At 35.8% G+C, this 19438-nt stretch overlaps 1 protein-coding gene across 1 annotated transcript in view; it reads right to left on the reverse strand.

The window, feature by feature from the left end:
* Positions 1–19438, reverse strand: part of SLC13A1 (solute carrier family 13 member 1) — a 90669-nt gene that overhangs the window by 39927 nt on the left and 31304 nt on the right. Inside the window, exons 4-7 of the mRNA XM_008258262.4 lie at positions 18316–18503; positions 17666–17723; positions 17533–17584; positions 1466–1617 (exon numbers count right to left, since the gene is read on the reverse strand). Of these exons, the coding sequence (XP_008256484.1) occupies positions 1466–1617; positions 17533–17584; positions 17666–17723; positions 18316–18503 (450 nt within the window). The remainder of the gene's footprint in view (positions 1–1465; positions 1618–17532; positions 17585–17665; positions 17724–18315; positions 18504–19438) is intronic.

The raw sequence follows: 19438 nt of genomic DNA on the forward strand, positions 1-19438 counted from the left end.
ATAACATTAAATATATTCTATACCAGTGTTACTTTGATATGCTATTGTATTTCATAAGGCTGCATTTAAGAAAGTTTATTAAATATTTACCTTATTTAATAATATCGGTTATGTTTTTCCACATTTCTTTCCTTCTATACCAGTATTTTCTATCAAAAGAGGACTCTCTTGAGTTTTTTTCTAATTATAATTTCCATAAATTCTAATATGATGGCAACCTCATGAAGGAAAAATAATCACAAATTTTAAAGTACTGCTAAAACATTCTATGAATTGAAAGGGCTTTTTGGCCAACTTTCTATGAGGATTAGAATATTAGACACACTTAAAATAGTTACTAAAACATTTTGTTCAGTATGCTACTGTGCTTTCAATCTATTTTAAAAGGGATTAATGCATTCAGAGTCAAGAGAAAAGTTTAAGAGAAAAGAAACTAGTTGATACATTTTGCAAAAAGACAAACACCAAAGACAAACTAAATATGGATTATTTCAACTGTAGCAAGAAATTTCATTGGAATTTTCTATACCATCAGTTTACTAACACCAACAATGTCAAAACAATAATAATCTGGTATAAATGTTAAAAAATAAGTTTATAGAATGGATTAAGATGTGAAATATCTTTCCCTGGTTAATCCTTGCTCAAGGATATATATCTGGTTTTCAGAAAGGGAACAGGTACATTTTCTGTCTTTACAGAGTAGTCATTGAATAAATGCATTCTGGCAGTGTGAATTTTATGTTTCCCACTTAATAAACCAAACGTCTTTCAAAGGCCTATTCCTACGTCGATTGTTGGAGTATACATGACGAATTTTTATTCATAGAAACAGTAACTTACTGTACATGGAGGAGTCATTAGTATTGATCTGAAAATTCTATACCAGTGTTCTTTATGCATACGAGTCTATTCATTCTAGAACATTCTTCGAATTTTGTATCTTTTGAAATTATTTCAAGTTCAGTCTCTGTGAATCTGCTTCTTAGACTATAGGTTTTCTGTTTTAAACCCCATTTTTTCTGTGAGAAATACCTAAACTTTGTAACTTGTCTTCCTCAATGCTGTTCATCTAATCAAAACTCTAACAAATGTCTACTATCTTAATACTTGACATATACCTTGCTTGAAATTTTTCCTTTGCACTTCTGCTAACTACCATTGGCAGTATTATTTGCAAAGAAATGCTTCTACTGTTTGAGTAGATTGGTCATCCAGGAGTTATCTCCTCTGCACTGACCTGAAGAATCTGCAGGCATTATGAATTTATTATGCTTTTTATACTTAATTCTCAGTACAAAGGAAGATTGCTAGATCTACAGATGTCCTGATGGGAAACAAAGAAGAATTAAGTCAACATAGCATTTCTTACCTTGGATTCTCTGAATCAAGAAATAGTTTTTTTTTTTTAAAGTAATCTATGTGTTTGTCATTTGTTAAATTACAGTCCAATAATTCTACTTACACATTGAAATGCTCAGCAAAGATTAAGTTAGTGGAGGTCCCAGTGATCGTTGTTAGTCCACCAATGGTAGAAGAGTAAGCAATACATAAACACATAAGTTTGCACATCATATGGTCCTTCTTTGTTCGATATTTGGTTCCTGTGCCTGAGTTCTGTTCAACAACAACAACAACAACAGAAAAAACCTGTATAAGAACTACTGTCTTTGTGGTCAGACAGGCAATTTCAGTAGCTTTATTACAAATCTAACCTCCTGGGGACAGCATTGTGGTATAGTGGGTTAAATCACCACCCACAAAGTTGGCATCCCATATGAGTGGTGGTTCAAGACCTGAGTGCTCCATTTCAGATCCAACTCCCTGTTAATGCACCTGGGAAAGCAGAAGATGGCCCAAGTGCTTGGGCCCCTGCCACCCACATGGGAGACCCAGATGGAGTTCGAGGGTCCTGGCTGCAGCCTGGCCCAATCCCGGCTGTTTGTGGTGATTTGGAGAGTGAACCAGTTGATGCAAGATCTCTCCTCATTCCCCTCTGTAATTCTGCTTTTCAAATAAATAAATAAATAAATAAATATAAATTCTTTAAAAAATCTATTAATGCTCTTTCTTGCCTTTTTGAATGGTAATTCAAAGTTTATCAAAGTTATAGCTTTTGATAAACTCAACTATTGGCTCTCTTCATGCTGTGTCAGTCTCTGAGCAGCCAAGCACTGGTGGTAAAAATTACACACACTGTACAACATATTGAATTCCTTATATCCATGATCACAAATATCAACTGCTGCAGCATGTTGCCCTTCTATCCCATTGTGATTCTCTGACCAAATTACTTTGTCTCCCCCCAGAATTTTAAAACCTTCTTTACTCTGTTTACACCTCCCTCTCAAAATTCTTTCTCACTCTTCACAGGTAGCTCTGCTTCCTACTTCACAGAGAAAAACATAGAAGCCAACATATGAAAGTATCACTGAGAAACTTCAACATCTACTTGCATACGCCACCTTGCTTCTCCTTCTCTAACTACAAAACAGAGTCAATGTCTCTTCTTCAACTTACTGTTTTGGAACCCCATTCTCTCAGGTCTTCTCAGAAACCTTCCATCATGGATTACTGGAATTCTCACCAACATTTAATCATTTTCATGTTTGCAAATAGAAAAAAGGAAGGCCTTCCTAACCCTTTTATCAATTAAACTACCACTCTGCCTCATCTCTGTTCACACAGGAAAATTCTGAACAGATTCCATTTCCTTAACTCCTACAACCTGCGTTCTATCTTCTTGTTCCACCCTAAGTGCATTTCCTACATCCATCAACAATTTCAGAATGATTAAACTCAACAGGTCCTTATCAGTGCTGATTCTTTTGAAGTCTCAGAATCACCTAAAATAATAAACCACTCTTTCTTATGAAGCAATCCCTGCTGAGGGTTCTCTTCTGATTTTTCTTCTGTTTTTGTTCTCTCTCTCTTGCCAGTTCTCTTTCCTTAAAACTAGAATTTCTTGAAACTCTGTCAGAATGCTTTGTGTCTTCACACTCACACATCTCCTTGGAAAACTTCATATTTTCACAGGTTAAGTGAATATTAATATTAATTAGTTAATATTAATACAGCAGACCACTGAACTTCTGTCTTCATCCAGGACTCTCTCTTCTGGGCTTATATATCCAATCATCTGTTCAATATAATTTTAAAATTTCAACCCAAAACTGTTCCCCAAATGCTTTATTCCTTCTTCAAACCCAGGATCACCTATCCAAGCTAATGGCATCACCATCACCATAATAACAAATATTTATGGTATGCTGAGTAGATAATTAGCACTGAAAATGAAGTAGGTGTTTTAATTTACTTAATGCTTATGACACAATGAGATGGATAGTGTTATTATGACATTTTACAGATGAAAACCTGAAACACAGAGAGGTTAAGTACATTGCCACAGGTTACAGAGCCTGAAAATCATGGACTTCAAATTTGAACCACAATATCTTGCTTCATTGCCCTTATTCTCTGCTCCTGTGCTGTATTGCTAGTTATCCTTGAAAATATTCTCTTCCTTATCTCTCCAGATTCTGTCAATTTTATCTACTTCAATCTATCTGAATTCGGTTCCATCTCCACTGCTGTTGCCTTGGTCTAGGTCATTGTTATCTCTGACTCAAATTATTGTAATATCTTTATGAGTCTGCATCAATTCTTGTCTATTTCATGCCTGCCTTACCCATGCTGACTTTTAAAAATATTTAAATGTATTTAATAAATATATGAAATTTGTAATCTCTTATCTTTTTATGTTTGTATATTTTGATAATATATTTGGATTTTTTCTAAGGCTGTAGTATGAAGGATAGGTCCTAAATAGGCAAGAATTAGCATAAGGAGGTCTGTAAAGAGGTTATTAGAGTAATCCAGATGATATTTTCTCTACTCACGCTGTGATGAACACTTAGATTGTTCCAATATCTTGAATATTGTGAATACTTCTGCAATGAACACAGGGGTGCAGATAGCTTTTTTATGTGTTGATTTCATTTCTTTTTAGCATGAACTTTTTAAAGTACCCTTATAAGCCCACCAGATCAAATGGTAGTTCTATTTTAATGTTTTGAGGAACCTCCATGGTGTTTTCAGTAATGGCGCTTCCAAATGACATCCCCACTGACAATGTACAAGGCTTCTTTTTTTTCTGGAGGATAAATGGAAGCATTGCACTACTCTGCACAGATAAGCATGCTGTCTGTGGCACTGGCACTGTGAGATACCTTTGCAAAATCATGATAAGGAAGAAGCGTCTACTCATAAAAAGTCATCATGGATGTGGGTATGGCATTTAGCATGGCAGGGTCAGGTGCTTTGGGTTGGAATTTGCCTTTTACTTTCTAATTAACTTAAAGGTCAGCCCCTAAAGGGTTTCTTTGCCCAAAAGAAGCAATTTTACAGATGTCTCCTTTAGCCTTATGCTTCTACATAGAAATAATGTTTATTTACCATATAATAAAATTTTCCAATGAAAACTTAAACATAGTGTGTAAATAAAATATCAAAATAAGTTTCAAACTTCTGGTGAGTGATACAATATGACAACTGAAATTTAGGGCATAAATATTAAATATTTTACAATGAGGAATACTTCAATACAAACCAGAAAGTGATGCATAATTTAGATATTATGAAACTTGAAATAAGAATGAAAATTAAAATATCTACTATAAGGCAATTCAGAATGGTCATAAAAATGAAATTAAAATATAAGTTTATTTTGGTGCAGATATTTTTTATATTCATGCTTATAAGAGTACTTCAAAAAGTTTCTGGAAGGGGAGTATTATGATAAAGCTACGCATGTCATTTGAAATGTTTTTATTTCAAAATAAATTTACTTTTAATTGACTTCTAGGAACTTTTTGAAGTTCTCTAATATGTGTATACTTTCTTATTTACATATTAATTTTCAAAAATACAAATAAAGAACAATATCAGCTTTCATATAAATGCTAAACTTCAAATATGTGTGCATATATCAGTAATTATTAAGTATGTCTACTTAAATATACAAAATTATGTAATATTTAAATTAAAATGTTCATGTACATATATGTGCCTTGAGATAAGTAAGGCTAAAATGAAATGTCTTAAATACTAACAATGTTTTTTTTTTTTTTTTCTTGGTGATGAGATTAGAGATATCTACTGCCTTCATGATAAATTTTGTATCTCCTGCAATCATAAAAAATTATAACTGATAAATGAATCAACAACTCTTAAATCAGACAGGTTTTTAGAGATTAGATGTGGTACACTGATCTAATTTTTCAGAAGAGCGTTATTATATAACTCTTCACTGCAGATTGAAACAGGAATCCACGTATTTGAATTCCCTCATACTAGTTTCTCCCTATACCATCTTGCCTTACACAACAGTTTTACTTATGTAAAATTTAAAACCTACATATAAGACTACCTTTGATTACATTTCATACTACTTTTACTACTATTGTTCCCTGTCGTGTTTTCCTTCAATCCCAGTTCTGACTTATTTCATGCACATATATGACACGCAACACTCCGTGAGTATGCCTTCCACATCCTCTTCCAAGTAACCGGACAAATGTCTACTAGGAAATAACCAAACGCAGAATCCGATGACATCATCACACCCACACACCAGATCAGAAATCCTTTAGGCCCAGCTATAACTCGCTATTGCCACCTGGTGGCAGTGATTGCCGATTTCAGGGGCAAGTTACAGGTTTCCAGCCTCCAGGGCTAAAAATGCACACATGAATCAGCATTGGCAAAACCTGTGATCTTCATAGATTGTGAAAAAGAATTCACTTGTGTGGCATAAAAACATCAGGGACTCTGTTTATATCTAAGTAATTATGAAAGAACAATTGCAAAAGCATTGGTTTCCACAAACCATTTTCAGCTTGTCCGAGAGAGCCAGTTGAACATTTTTCAGCTGGTATTTGGATATTTATTTAACAACATTCATATGATGCCATATCTTGATTATTCAGTTGCAGGCATCACAGTTAATTTTCCAGCATGTTAGATGACAGAATTTAGCTTTCTTTCACAGCTTCCTTCACCGAATATACTCATCCTTGTAATGTCTCCATCATCCTGTTAGGGTTGTATCATAATTTTGCTTACAGCAAAAGTTCTGTGTTTAGAACATTGTCTAGAGCTATACTAACAGCTAAGTTAAATAATATATATTTTCCATATCCTCCCTCAGAGATAGAAAATTTTCTTTTTCCCCACCTGCTTGTTTTTTAAGTACATTCCATGGGGTCTATCCTAAATATCCCCTGTTTGTTTAAATCCGCTTAGAACACTCAAGTAATAGGAGATTCGGTCAACATCAAATATCTTACCAGTTTTCTTGTCTTGGCAGCCTCTCTTGAAGGGCCTCCCTGCCTGTCCTACGTCCAGAGCTGCAAAGAGGATCAGTCCTAAGTCTACTCTCTCACTTCATGGACACATTGGTTGAGTATTGATTCCATGGTGAAAATAAATGTATCTCAAAACGTTGAAGCATTTTCTGTATTGTTTCTAAGCTTCTGATGCTGCTGTGAAGTGTTCAGCCATTGTCAGAGCCCTTCTAAGGCATCGGGTTTTACATCTCCTTGAAAGCTTTTAAAGCTTTTCTTTACTCACAGTATTCTGAAATCTCAGAGATTTCAAAATAGATGTGTCCTGTGTAGATCTGTTTCATCCATTGTGCTGGTACCCAGTGGCCCTTTGAATCACAAAAAATATATTTTTCCATTATGGAAAGTTTCTTGAATTTTTATTCTTTTCCTAAAAGTCTTATTATTTCTCTTATTCTTGTTTTTTCCTAGTTTGTCTACTGAATTTTCCATTTCTAATATATTCTATATATTTATATTTATACCTTTCATATTTGTTTTACATATTTTATCTTGCTTCTCCTTTTTAGAATACTATTAATAGTTCATGAATTTGATGTCCTTCTTTACCTCTTTGAATACATTAATGACATTTTCTTCTCTCCTGTTTTCATCTTCTTCCTCAGCCTGTTTCCTGCAAGTTGCTGTTTTCTTTTTCTTTGAGATTCTGTCTTTCATGCCTGAGCCTCTCTTTGGGTATCCAGGAGGTTCTGGCTGTTGACTCATAGTTAAGGCAGTGAAAAGTGCTTGGATGCATGCACAGGTGTTCAAGGATTGCCTTGGAACTTTGCTGCCACCTAACTGGACCATTTTTTGAGAAAATGCTGAAGTCAAAGCTTTTCATCTTTTCTCATGTACTGAATGCATCCGCCAGGAAAATATGTTCTGACCCTCTCTCTGCTGACACCTGGAGGACATAGAACTGGCTACTGGGGCCCAGTAGGTAAAGGAAATGTTTTCGACTTTCAGCACAGGAACTTTCAGTGAATGCCCCTATTTTCTTTGACATCTTCCTCCTATCTGGGGCTCAGTCATTATCCCATTTTGCCATATCTATGACCATATTTCTTCTTGGTGGAGGAGGAACAGTCACATTTATGTGGAGTTGGGAGAGAAAAGTGAGGATTTAGAATGGACATTTGGTCTAGTGGTTAAGATGCCCACGTCCTACATCTTAGTGCCTCGATTCAATTCCCAACTCCAGCTTCCTGCTAATGTGTACTTTGAGAGGCACAGTGAAGGCTCAGTTAATTCCTGCCACCCAAGTGGTAGATGTGAACTGAGTTCCTGGCTTTATTCTCTGGCTGTTTGGAGTATTTCAGGAGTGAACCGGATGGAAAATTTTCTCTCTGTCTCTCTCTCTTTCTCTCCATCTTGTCTCTCTGTCTCTGTCTCTGTCTCTCTTCATCTGTCTGCCTCTCAATTTTTTTTTTAAAGGGAGAAATTTGGGCATTGAATTTCTTCCAAACACTTTTTCCTCACTCTCACTTCCTACATTTTGAAAAATTTTAAAGGTGTTGTAAATTACTTATCAGTTTTTCTCACTACTGATTTAGGATTCACTTTCTTTTTCTTTTTCTTTTTTTTTACAGGCAGAGTTGACAGTGAGAGAGAGAGACAGAGAGAAAGGTCTTCCTTTGCCACGCTGATCCGAAGGCAGGAGCCAGGTGCTTCTCCTGGTCTCCCATGCGGGCGCAGGGCCCAAGGACTTGAGCCATCCTCCACTGCACTCCCTGGCCACAGCAGAGAGCTGGACTGGAAGAAGAGCAGCCGGGACAGAATCCAGCGCCCCAACTGGGACTAGAACCCAGTGTGCTGGCAACACAGGTTGAGGATTAGCCTATTGAGCCACGGCGCCACCCAGGGATTCAGTGACTATAGGATAACTGAGTCACTTCTTGACCCAACCCTTTAATTTCCATCTTCCAACATAATTTTATTCTAATCTTTTCTCTTGACATTTATAGAATTGTGATTATGACTTAAAAAGTCTATTTGTTCAGGGCTGCCATTGAGGCACAATGGATTAAGCCATAACCTGCAACACAGGCATCCCAAATGAGCACTTGTTCAAGTCCCAACTGCTCCACTTCCAATCCAGCTCCATGTTAAGGTGCATGAGGAGGCAGAAAAAGATGGCATAAGAACTTGGTTCTCTGCCACCCACATGGGAGACCTGGGTGTTGTTTCAGATAGATAAATATGCTATATTACCTATGTGTTATTTCATTTTATCTCTATAGAAAGAAAAATATTTCCCATATATTGTCTTAAACACACACACACACACACACACATTTCTTCATTAGGAATTTTCAGAGGCTTTGGCCTGGCCCAGCGCCAGCCATTCAAATCATTTGGGGAGTGAAACAGAGAGAGAAAATGGAAGACTTCTCTCTCCCTCTTTCTCTTATAACTCTGCCTTTCAAATAAATAAATGAATAAATAGATTTTTAAAAGTCTATTTGTTCTTGCTTTATAGAGATTCAATATAGAGGGAGGTAAATGAGCTGTTCAATATGCCAACTTAATGGAAGAGGCCACATTTATCTTTTTGCATTAAATAAGAATTCAATGAATCTTTACTAATAATTAGCATACAGATTGCCCTAGATGTTTTTCTGGTCTATAGGTGGGTGGTTGATGTTGATAATAAGGGGAGGAGGGGAAAGTGGAAGCTCCGTAGAGTTAGAGGTATTGAGACAGTGAGGTTTTACCTTTTTTGCTTGCATAGTAAAGAATTTTGTTACACATTGTAAACTGAGGTATCAGTGTATATAATAATAGTGTGATGAATAAGAAATATTTAAAATTTAGGAGTCAGGGCATGCAAACTCTTAATAAAATCTCTATTCTCTTGAGTTCTCCAACTATCAGGGAAATGCAAATAAAAACCACATGAGGTTCTACTTCACTCCAGTTAGATTGGCTATCATCCTAAAATCAAAAAATAACAAATGCTGATGAGTATAAGGACAAAAAGGCACCCTAATACACTTTTGGTGGGAAAGTAAACTAGTACAACCTTGGAGATTCCTCAGAAATCTAAAAATATATCTACCACATGACCCAGCCATCTCACTCCTGGAAATACACACAAAGGAAATGAAATCAGCATATGAAAGCATGATCTGTACCCCACATGTTTATAGCAGCTCAATGCACAATAGCTAAGATATGGAATAAACCCAGAAGCCCATGAACTTATGACTGAATAAAGAAAATGTGGTATATATACACAATGGAACACTACTCAGCCATAAAAAAAATGAAATCTGTCTTTTGCAACAAAATGGATGGAACTAGAGGCCATTATATTTAATGCAATAAGCTTGACCTAAAAAGACAAATATCAAATGTTTTCTCTGATCTGTGGTAGCTAATACATAGAGTACAAAAAGCAATTAATATATACAAGTGAAATTGACATCTTGGGATTTGATTATTGCTTATAGCCCTTGTCTATACTCCTGTAGAATACTGGTTTTTCTACTTTATACTTGCTAAACTATTTTTTTAGTGGAGGGTTATGCCTGTGTTTATAAAGTAAGTTAAAAATACATTATTGCAATATTAAAAGAAAATTGAAGAAAGGAAAGAGGATGGAGACAGAGAGCAAAGCATCATTATATCCTTAGAATTATATCTATGAAATACATGAAATCTCTTTATACCAATAAAATGGTCTCTATACTCAACAATGAAGAAAATAATGGTTATATCCTGATTTAAATATAAAATTGTATGATCCTTAATGTTTACATTTTAGAAGCTTCCTCTGAAAATTCCTAATGAAGAAATGTGTGTGTGTGTGTGTGTGTGTGTGTGTTTAAGACAATATATGGGAAATATTTTTCTTTCTATAGAGATAAAATGAAATAACACATAGGTAATATAGCATATTTATCTATCTAGTAGAATGACCAATATAATCCCTGTTAAAATTCTGTTTATTAAAAATAATCTCTTTGGATGTAAAGACTCCTAGGGCAGATAGTTGATCCCCAACAGTCTGTGACCGCAGGAATCCTACATCATATGACTGTGGTAAACCTGGCACTGTGCAATAAGCTGAGATAACTCCATGCTTACACTACACAGCATATAGAGTCTTTGTGTAGTTCACACAAATGAGTGAGTGGGGTGTGCAGGCATAGGGAGGTTTACCTTGGCACAGAAAAGGGCAAAGGTGGGGAATGATCACGCCAGCCAGGGTGATAATCCCCTCTGCCCTACCAACTACAGCGGAGAGCTACCGCACATATTTTGGGTGTTGCCCTGAACTTTAGCCTCACCCACAAATGCTGGCCAGAGCTCCCTGGCCCCCTCTCTGGATATTCCCTGAAGGTACAGCATCACATTATGCCTTGGATCACATTCCCAAAACAAAGACTTCAGAGGAGGTACAAACAAGTGTTTTTCCTTTATGCATAAAAATCATAGAAATATAAGAAATATGAACAAAACAATATAAGTCCCCAAAAGGAACACAATAATACTTTGAAGATGAAGATATTGCAGAAATTCCTGAAAAGGAATTCAATAAATAGATTGCAATATTTCTCAAAAGCAAAGAGAAACATTATATAATTTTAAAAAATTAATGAATGACATGGATGAGAAACTTAGCTGGGAAACTGAAATGTTAAAGGACAATCAAATTAAAATATTATACACGAAGAAGTCAATGTCAAATAAAAATACAGTGGAAAGCCTTAAAAACAGACTCAGTGAGGACAAAGAAAGAATATTTGAGCTAGAAGACAAACCTTGTAAAATATCACAGTCAGACAAAAAAAGGAAAAAAATCATAAAAAATAAAACAGTGTTCAGGATCTATGGGCTACCATCAAATGACAAAATATATGTGTTTTAGGCATTCCTGAAGGATTGGAAAATCAAAATGACTTAGAAAACTTATTCAGTGAAATAATACTAATTTTTTTTTCAAATTTGGACAGAAATGGGCATCCAAGTATAGGAAACACATGGAACCCCAAATAGACATGGTCATAAAAGGTCTTCACAATGACACAATATATTCAACTTTTTAAAGTAAAACATAAAGAAAATATACTAAAATGTACAACAGAGAAACACTAGGTTATCTTGAAAGGATCTCCAATCAGATCTCCAATCAGATTTCAGAAACCTCATGGGCGAGAAGAGAATGGAGAGATATAATCCAAGTTGTTAGAGAAAAAACCACAATACTCCATACAACAAAGCTTTCATTTATAAATGAAGGTGAAATAAAGACTTTCTAAAGCAAATAAAAATTGAAATAGTTTGTCACCACCCAGTTGACATTACAAATGATACTTAAAGATGTATTACACACAGGTACGAGAAAGACAACCAGCATCATAAAAAATGTGAAGGCAGAAAACTTCCTAATGATAGTACAAAGGAGATCTAAAACAAAAAAATGAGGATATTTACAGAAAAATGGCAAGACCAAGTTATCACTTATCAATAATAATTTTCAATATAAATGGACTAAACTCTCCAATTAAAAGATACAGATTGGAAAATAGAAATGAGCAGGAGTGGCTATCCTAATATCAAAACAAAATAGACTGTAAGATGAAAACTATCAAAAGAGACAAAGAAGATCATTACACAATGATTAAGGGATCAACTCAACAGGACTATACTAAATGTCTATGTACCCAATGCCAGAGCACCCAGTTATTAAAACAAATGTTAATGAATATAAAAGGAGACATAGGCTCCAATACAATAATAATGGAGAACTTCAACAACACCCCACTTTCATCAATGGACATATCATCTAAATAAAAAATCAACAGAGAAACAACAGAACTAATTTATACAATGAACCAAACTGACTAGTTGATATCTATAGAACATTTCATCCCACAGCTACAAAATACACATATTTTTCCTTGTGGCAGTGAACTTTCTCTGGGTTAGACCATATGCTATGCCATAAAGCAGTATTTAACAAATTCAAAAATATTGAAATCATGCTACGTATCTTTTCTGACCACAGTGGAAACAATCTGGAAATTAACAACATAAGAAATTCTGGAAAATTTTCAAGCACATATAGATTGAACATCATGTTTATGAATGAATAGGTTTTAGAAGGAATCAAAAGAAAAATCAAAAAATTTCTCAAAATGAATGAAGATGGCAACACAATTTATCAAAACTTATGGGATACAGTAAAAGCAGTATTAAGAGGAAAGCCTACATCAACAAATTGGGAAGGCATCAAATAAATGAGCTATCAATACATCTCAAGGACCTAGAAAAACAAGAATAAACAAAATTCAAAGTTATTAGGTGGAAATAAATAATTAAAATTAGAGAAGAAATAAACAAAACTGAAGCAAAAATGATATAAAAATTGACAAAATGAAAATCTGTTTTTTGAAAAAATAAACAGCCATTGGTTCAACTAACAAAGACAAAATGGGAGAAGACCCAAGCTAATAAAATCAGAGATGAAAAAGGAAAATGTTACAATGAATACCACAGACAAAAAGAAGCCATCAGGAATTATTACAAACAGCTATAAGCCAACAAACTGGAAAACTTAGAAGAGATTGATAGATTTCTGGACACACACAATCTACCAAAATTGAGTTGTGAAGACACAGAAAACCTAAACAGACAAATAACCAAGACAGAAATTAAATCAGTAACAAAAACCCTCCCAACAAAGAAAAGCCCAGAACTGGATGGCTTTACTTCTGAATTCTCCCAAACTTTAAAAAAAGAACTAATTTCTATTCTTCTCCAACTATTCAAAACAATTGAAAGGGAGGGAATCCTCCCAACTCCTGTTAGTACAGCAAACTTAATTCCAAAGAGTTCTTGCAAAAGATCCCGGAAGTACAGATAATAAATGTGAAAGTAGACATTTATTATCTACCTTTTGATTACATTGAGCTACAAACTTCTGCACAGCAATGGACACACTCAACAAAGTTAAAAGGCAACCAACGGGGGGGATGAGACAAAGTATTTACAAACTATGCAACTGACAAAGGGCTAATAACCAAGATCTATAAAGAGCTCAAGAAACTTAACAACACAAAATAAACGACCCAGTTAAGAATTGGGAAAAGGACATTAACAGGTATTTTTCAAAGGATGAAATACAAATGGCCATCATCCATCATACGTGAAACAAATGATCAGGATTCTTAGCCATCAGGAAATGCAAAAAAAAAAAAAAAAAAAAATGAGGAAAAGATGAGGTTTCACCTCATTCCAATGAGAATGACTATCACTCAAAAATAAAAAAAATAGGAAATGCTGGCAAGGATGTGGGGAAAAAAAGTACCCTAATGAAATAAGCCAGTCCCAAAAAGACAAATATCATTTGTTATCTCTAATATGCATTAGCTTACAAAGAACACAAAAATGTATAGGATTGATGCAGCCATCTTGTGATTTAATTGTTGTTTCCATCTTATTTATACTCCTGTGGAACTTGGTCTTTCTACTTCTTGCTTATTAAATATTATGGCTAGTTTTGCATTAAGCCTATGATTATAAAGTAGACTGAAGCTATGTTTTTGCAAAAATTAAAAGAAGACAAAAAAGAAAGGAACAAAGGAAAGGGATTGAGGATTGAGGGAGGGAGAGAAAAATGGTTACCTTCTTAGAATTTTACCTATGAAATACATGAAATTTGTTGTTTATACTAATAAAAATTTAAGAAAGAATGGATGCCAATGACAGGCGAAATATATGTCAATGTGCAAATAAAATATAACGGTTGATCTAGCAGTCTGTAAAACAAAAATACACTTCAATAATTATAAAGACCTTTCTATTAAACAAGATGAAGAATTACTCTATAAAATTATAAAATATTAATTTACCAGAAATAAAAAACCATTTTAAGCTGATTCTACATAATGTAATCTCACAATATATAGAAACTAAAATTGACAGCCCTGTCAGGAGAAAGATACACACCATAGAGGGAGATTAACAAAAGAGTTTCACCTATCACACAACTAAGCAGGTAAAAATTGCTTAGGTCACAGATTTGGAGAATACAACCAGAAAACATGATCTGACACATCATGACAGGGTTCTGGAAAACATTGAACTCAGTATGTTGAAAATGTATTATTAATTTGAGAAGTTAATGAAAATGAAAAAATAATGTATCACAGTTAACCATGTACTAATTCATAAGTTTTGAAGAATTTATAGAACATAGTATCTAACCACATTAAAATTAAGTTAGGAAGCAGAAAGAAAACAACAAAAATAACTACAAAAGCCTCGTTTATTTCAAATTTCAAAAACATTTGTAAGGAGCTGTGGGATCTAAGAATCTAGTATAATGGAAATCAGAAATCACAAAGAAATGAAAAAATAGGAAATATTGTTAAAGTAATAGAAGAAGGTTAAAGTTCTTAAGTCTTTTTTTTTTTTTTTTTTTGACAGGCAGAGTGGACAGTGAGAGAGAGAGACAGAGAGAAAGGTCTTCCTTTGCCGTTGGTTCACCCTCCAATGGCCCCCGCGGCCGGCACGCTGCAGCCGGCGCACTGCGCTGATCCAATGGCAGGAGCCAGGAGCCAGGTGCTTTTCCTGGTCTCTCATGGGGTGCAGGGCCCAAGCACCTGGGCCATCCTCCACTTCACTCCCTGGCCACAGCAGAGAGCTGGCCTGGAAGAGGGGCAACCGGGACAGAATCCGGCGCCCCAACCAGGACTAGAACCCAGTGTGCCGGCGCCGCAAGGCGGAGGATTAGCCTAGTGAGCCGCGGCGCCGGTCAAAGTTCTTAAGTCTTTACACACAAAAAAGAAAGAAAACTCAACATGAATAAGGCAGATATTTAATTAAAAAGTTAGCAAAAACATATTGAACAAAATAGTAAAGAAATTGGAAGAACATAGAGTGGGATGCATATGAAGTAGAGCGAGCGTCAAAACAACCAGAAGTCAGTTTTTCAACAAGACTTGTGAGATTAATGAAATAGACATATTTTTGACAACATTATTTGGGAAAAAATATAAAAGTAGATGTAAAAATGTTAAAAATGGAAAGAGGTATAAATATATACTAGTATATATAATATATAAATATATACTATAGAAACTAAATTGACAATAAATGAATATTCATAACCACATCCTACTAAATTTGGGATGGAATCTATAAATTCTAAGAAAAAATCTAAAGCAAGAACAGAAAATTTTAAGAATTCTAAAGCAAAGAAAACAACACAGTGGTTTTCTAGGTATGTATGCTCTATCCTCTCCTTGCTTGTCCTGTTCCTGTGTGGTTAAAGGGAGGCAGGTGAGGCAGCCATCTTGAACCACAAGTTCTGGTGTGGCAACTGGCAGAGCAGACACAGAAGAGTGAAGTCATCACAATTGTGGGACCACCACCCCATCCTATTCCTCTCTTGTTGACACTTTAGCTATTTTGAGTGTTTGTTGTAGTGGCCACATCATAACCTAACTAGTCAAAGTGATAAAACTGAAAATAAGAGAAATGCTAACACAATTATTTAGACTGTGGTTGACTGTGAGGGAGTATGAGTGGGTCACTGTGATTGTGTGAGAAAGGTAAACAGAACCAGAGAGATTTCTAGAAATTGTTATGCCTATTCCTTAAGGGTATGGTATATGTAGTTTTATTATCCTTTAAAATGTTAGATTTTATAAATGTGCATATGTATATAACATTTCAGAACTGAAATATATTTAAAAATTGGGAAAAAGCAGCATTGTGGAACAGCAGGTAAACCTGCGCTTGTGATTCGCATCCTGTTATCACAGTGCCTGTTCAAGTTCTGGCCACTTTGCTTCCCATCTAGCTTCTTGCTAACACACTTAGGAAAGCAATGGAAGATGGCCTAAGTGCATGGGTCACTGCCATTGCCACCCATGCGGGAGACCATGATGGATTTCTTGGCTCTTGGCTTTGGCATGGCTCAGGCCTAGCTGTTGCAGCCATTAGGAGGAATGAACCAGCAGATTCTCTCTCTCTCTCTCATCTCTCTGTCTCCCTCTCTCTCTGTTTCTTTGTCTTTCAAAAAATAAATCTTAAAAAAATACTTTGAGGGGGTCTGGCACTGTCACCTAGCAGGTAAAACTACTACCTGTGATGCTGGCATCTCATCTGGGCACCAGTTTGCGTCCCTATTGCTCCACTTCTGATTTAGCTCCCAGCTAATGGCCTGGGAAAGCAGCAGAAGATGTCCCAAACGTTTGGGCCTCCACCACCTACATGGGAGCCCCAAATCAAGCTCCTGGCTCCTAGCTTCAGCCTGGCCGAGTGCTGATTGTTGTGGCCATGTAAGGAGTGAACCAGCATATGAAAGAACTCTCTCTCTCTCTCTCTCTCTCTGCCTCTCCCTCTCTCTCTGTAATTCTTTCAAATGAATAAATCTATTTTTAATTCAATAACATAGAATGTAAAGAGCTACATCTTAGTAACTCAACAGTAAGCAGTTTCTTTAAGAACAAAATATTTTGTGGGACCACAACTATGTATGGCCATTAATGAAGCTAGATCTTTGTTGTAATAAAGTGGAAGTGTGGTCATGTTCACAGACTGATACTGAGATTCCAAATGGTATGGTGGTCACCCTCTCTCTCCCTGTTCGCCTGCTCTATAAACATCTTCCATAAACCACCAGGTGTGGCTGCATGTGTAAAAGGAGGCACCTTGGTTGTGTCCAGTGAGGTCTGGGCAGATCTAATAATTGTCTTCACTGCCCAGTGTCACTAGGCAGAGTAGTCAAAGAGAACAGACTTTGGTTTGCAGTAACTATGTGCAATAACTAAATTGACTACCTTTTTCATATTTGTCCTAGGGACCAGTAAGATTCAAATAAGAAAATGAAACACTACTTTGAGAACAGAATTGTATCTCTTTATACTGCATTAGCTAATCCCCATCACTGGTATTCCGGTTAAAGGAAAAAAATAATGATGCTGATTTTCAGAACCAAAAGTAGTTCCTATCTGGTTGTCAGTCAGTCTACCCACAAAAACTTACCAAACCTTTAGGCCACACTTTCACTTTGTCAAATGAAACAACTGATAGGGAAGCAAGTGACAAGTTTCAAAATAAGTACATATCTAACTGTAGCTCTAATATAATGTCATGTATGCTGATATAGAAACAACCAAATTTAATGTACCTTTTCCACCTCTGTCTTGCTCGAATTTTTTTCTGCATCATCATTACTGTATCTGAAAAATAAATTGACTTAGTTTATAATTTCATTAAAATGTTATTTAGAAAATCTTAATCAAAATATCAATATTCTTTACCCTGGAACTGATTTTGTTTTCTCTTTACTCTCATTTATTTCATACACAATAGCAGTTTCTGCAAAACATTAAATAAAAGAAAAATAATTTAAATAAAAGTTTATCATTAGGTTTGAATGTATGTGTGTGTATTTATAACTTGAAAGTACAAATAAGCAAATACACTTTGAACTGACTTAACATTGACCTTAACAAAGTATTTTACAAATATGAATATCCTCCAAACGTTTTCACAGCAGCATCAGAGCAGTTCATCAGAACCAGAAATCATCACAATGAAATGTGGTGCTGCAGCCAAACAGAATGCAGGAATTAAAAATCTCTAATGTTCTATTGAAAGGTCATTTCGGAAAAGAGTAACCTGGATCTCTACTGATATAGACATGAGATGTTGCTCCATCAGACTGGCTGGAGGATAGGAAAGGCATTTTTCCCTTTTTGCAAAAGAATACAAATCCAACAATTGATTTAAGGTAAACTGCTAGTATCATGTAATTCTTTTGTATAGGTGTTTGAAACTACAGAAAAGGAAGGTTGAATTCACATCTTTCATGTAAAGACAGTTAATTCAAGATATACCCCAGAATTCTGACTTAGTATCTAGTGACCAAATGACTGGACTCCACTGTGGCTACATGAACACATGATACCATCAATTTCCAGTCCGGGGTTGGAAGCTCCTTGGAAATTAGTCATCTGAGTGGCCTCCGCTTCTGCTTCAGCACTGATGATCTGCTGTGCTACAGCCTCCACAATGGGCATCACCATGGCAGCTGTAGAGGTGTTGCTAAGCCACATAGACAGGAAGGCAGTACTGCTCATGAACCCCAGTGTGAGCCTGCAAGGAGACAGCCTTTACTGTGGAGCCATGCTCTCTAGCTTAATTAGCTCTGTCTTACTTAACTGAAAAGGATAATGTGTGTGAGCTGACAATTAAGTTTTTCAAAATGAGGAGGTTAAGTTTTCACCCAGATGATGAACCCTGAATATAATCACAGCCAGGTAGAAACCAATGTAACACATATAAACATTGAGTTCTAAAGATATTTATCTCTTAGGGAACCATAAAAATCTTCTTTCCAAAAAAAGATAAAAGTTTTAACTTATAACCAAACTGCAATTGGGTACCTGGCATAGCAGCTTATAATATTGTGCAAATACTTGAATGCTCTTTACAGATGACTGCTTGTCTTCAGATACCAGCAACTTTTGAATTCAGATTCTTGAGAAGGCACAAGACAAGGACTAGAATTAATATTTATAAATCATTTTACTTGTTTACTTTTTCTATTTCAATAGAAGATGGGTAGAAAAATGGTTAAACCCACTTGCTAAAATGGGATTCAGAATTTTCTGTAGATCCTATTATTTATAATCTCCTGGATTTGACATTCTTTCCTGTTGTCTGGCACGTGTGTGTGTGTGTGTGTGTGTGTGTAATTTATGTTATTTGAAAGGCAGAGTTAGAGAGAGAGGGAGAGAGAGAGAGAAAGAAAGAGGGAGAGACACAGAGAGGGAGAGAGAGTCAGAGAATCTTCCATCTGCTGATTCATTCCCCAAACAGCCACAATGGCCAGAGCTGCGCAGATCCAAAGCCAAGAGCCAGGAGCTTCTTCTGGGTCTCCCTCATGAGTGTAGGGGCCCAAGCACTTGGGCTGTCTTCCACTGCTTTCCCAGGCACGTTAGCAGGGAGGTGAATTGGAAGTAGAGCAGTCAGGACTCGAAATGGTGCTCATAGGGGATTCCGGTGTTGCAGGAGGTGACTCAACCCAC

This window comes from Oryctolagus cuniculus, chromosome 3 (assembly GCF_964237555.1).
Source record: "Oryctolagus cuniculus chromosome 3, mOryCun1.1, whole genome shotgun sequence".
NCBI lineage: Eukaryota > Metazoa > Chordata > Mammalia > Lagomorpha > Leporidae > Oryctolagus > Oryctolagus cuniculus.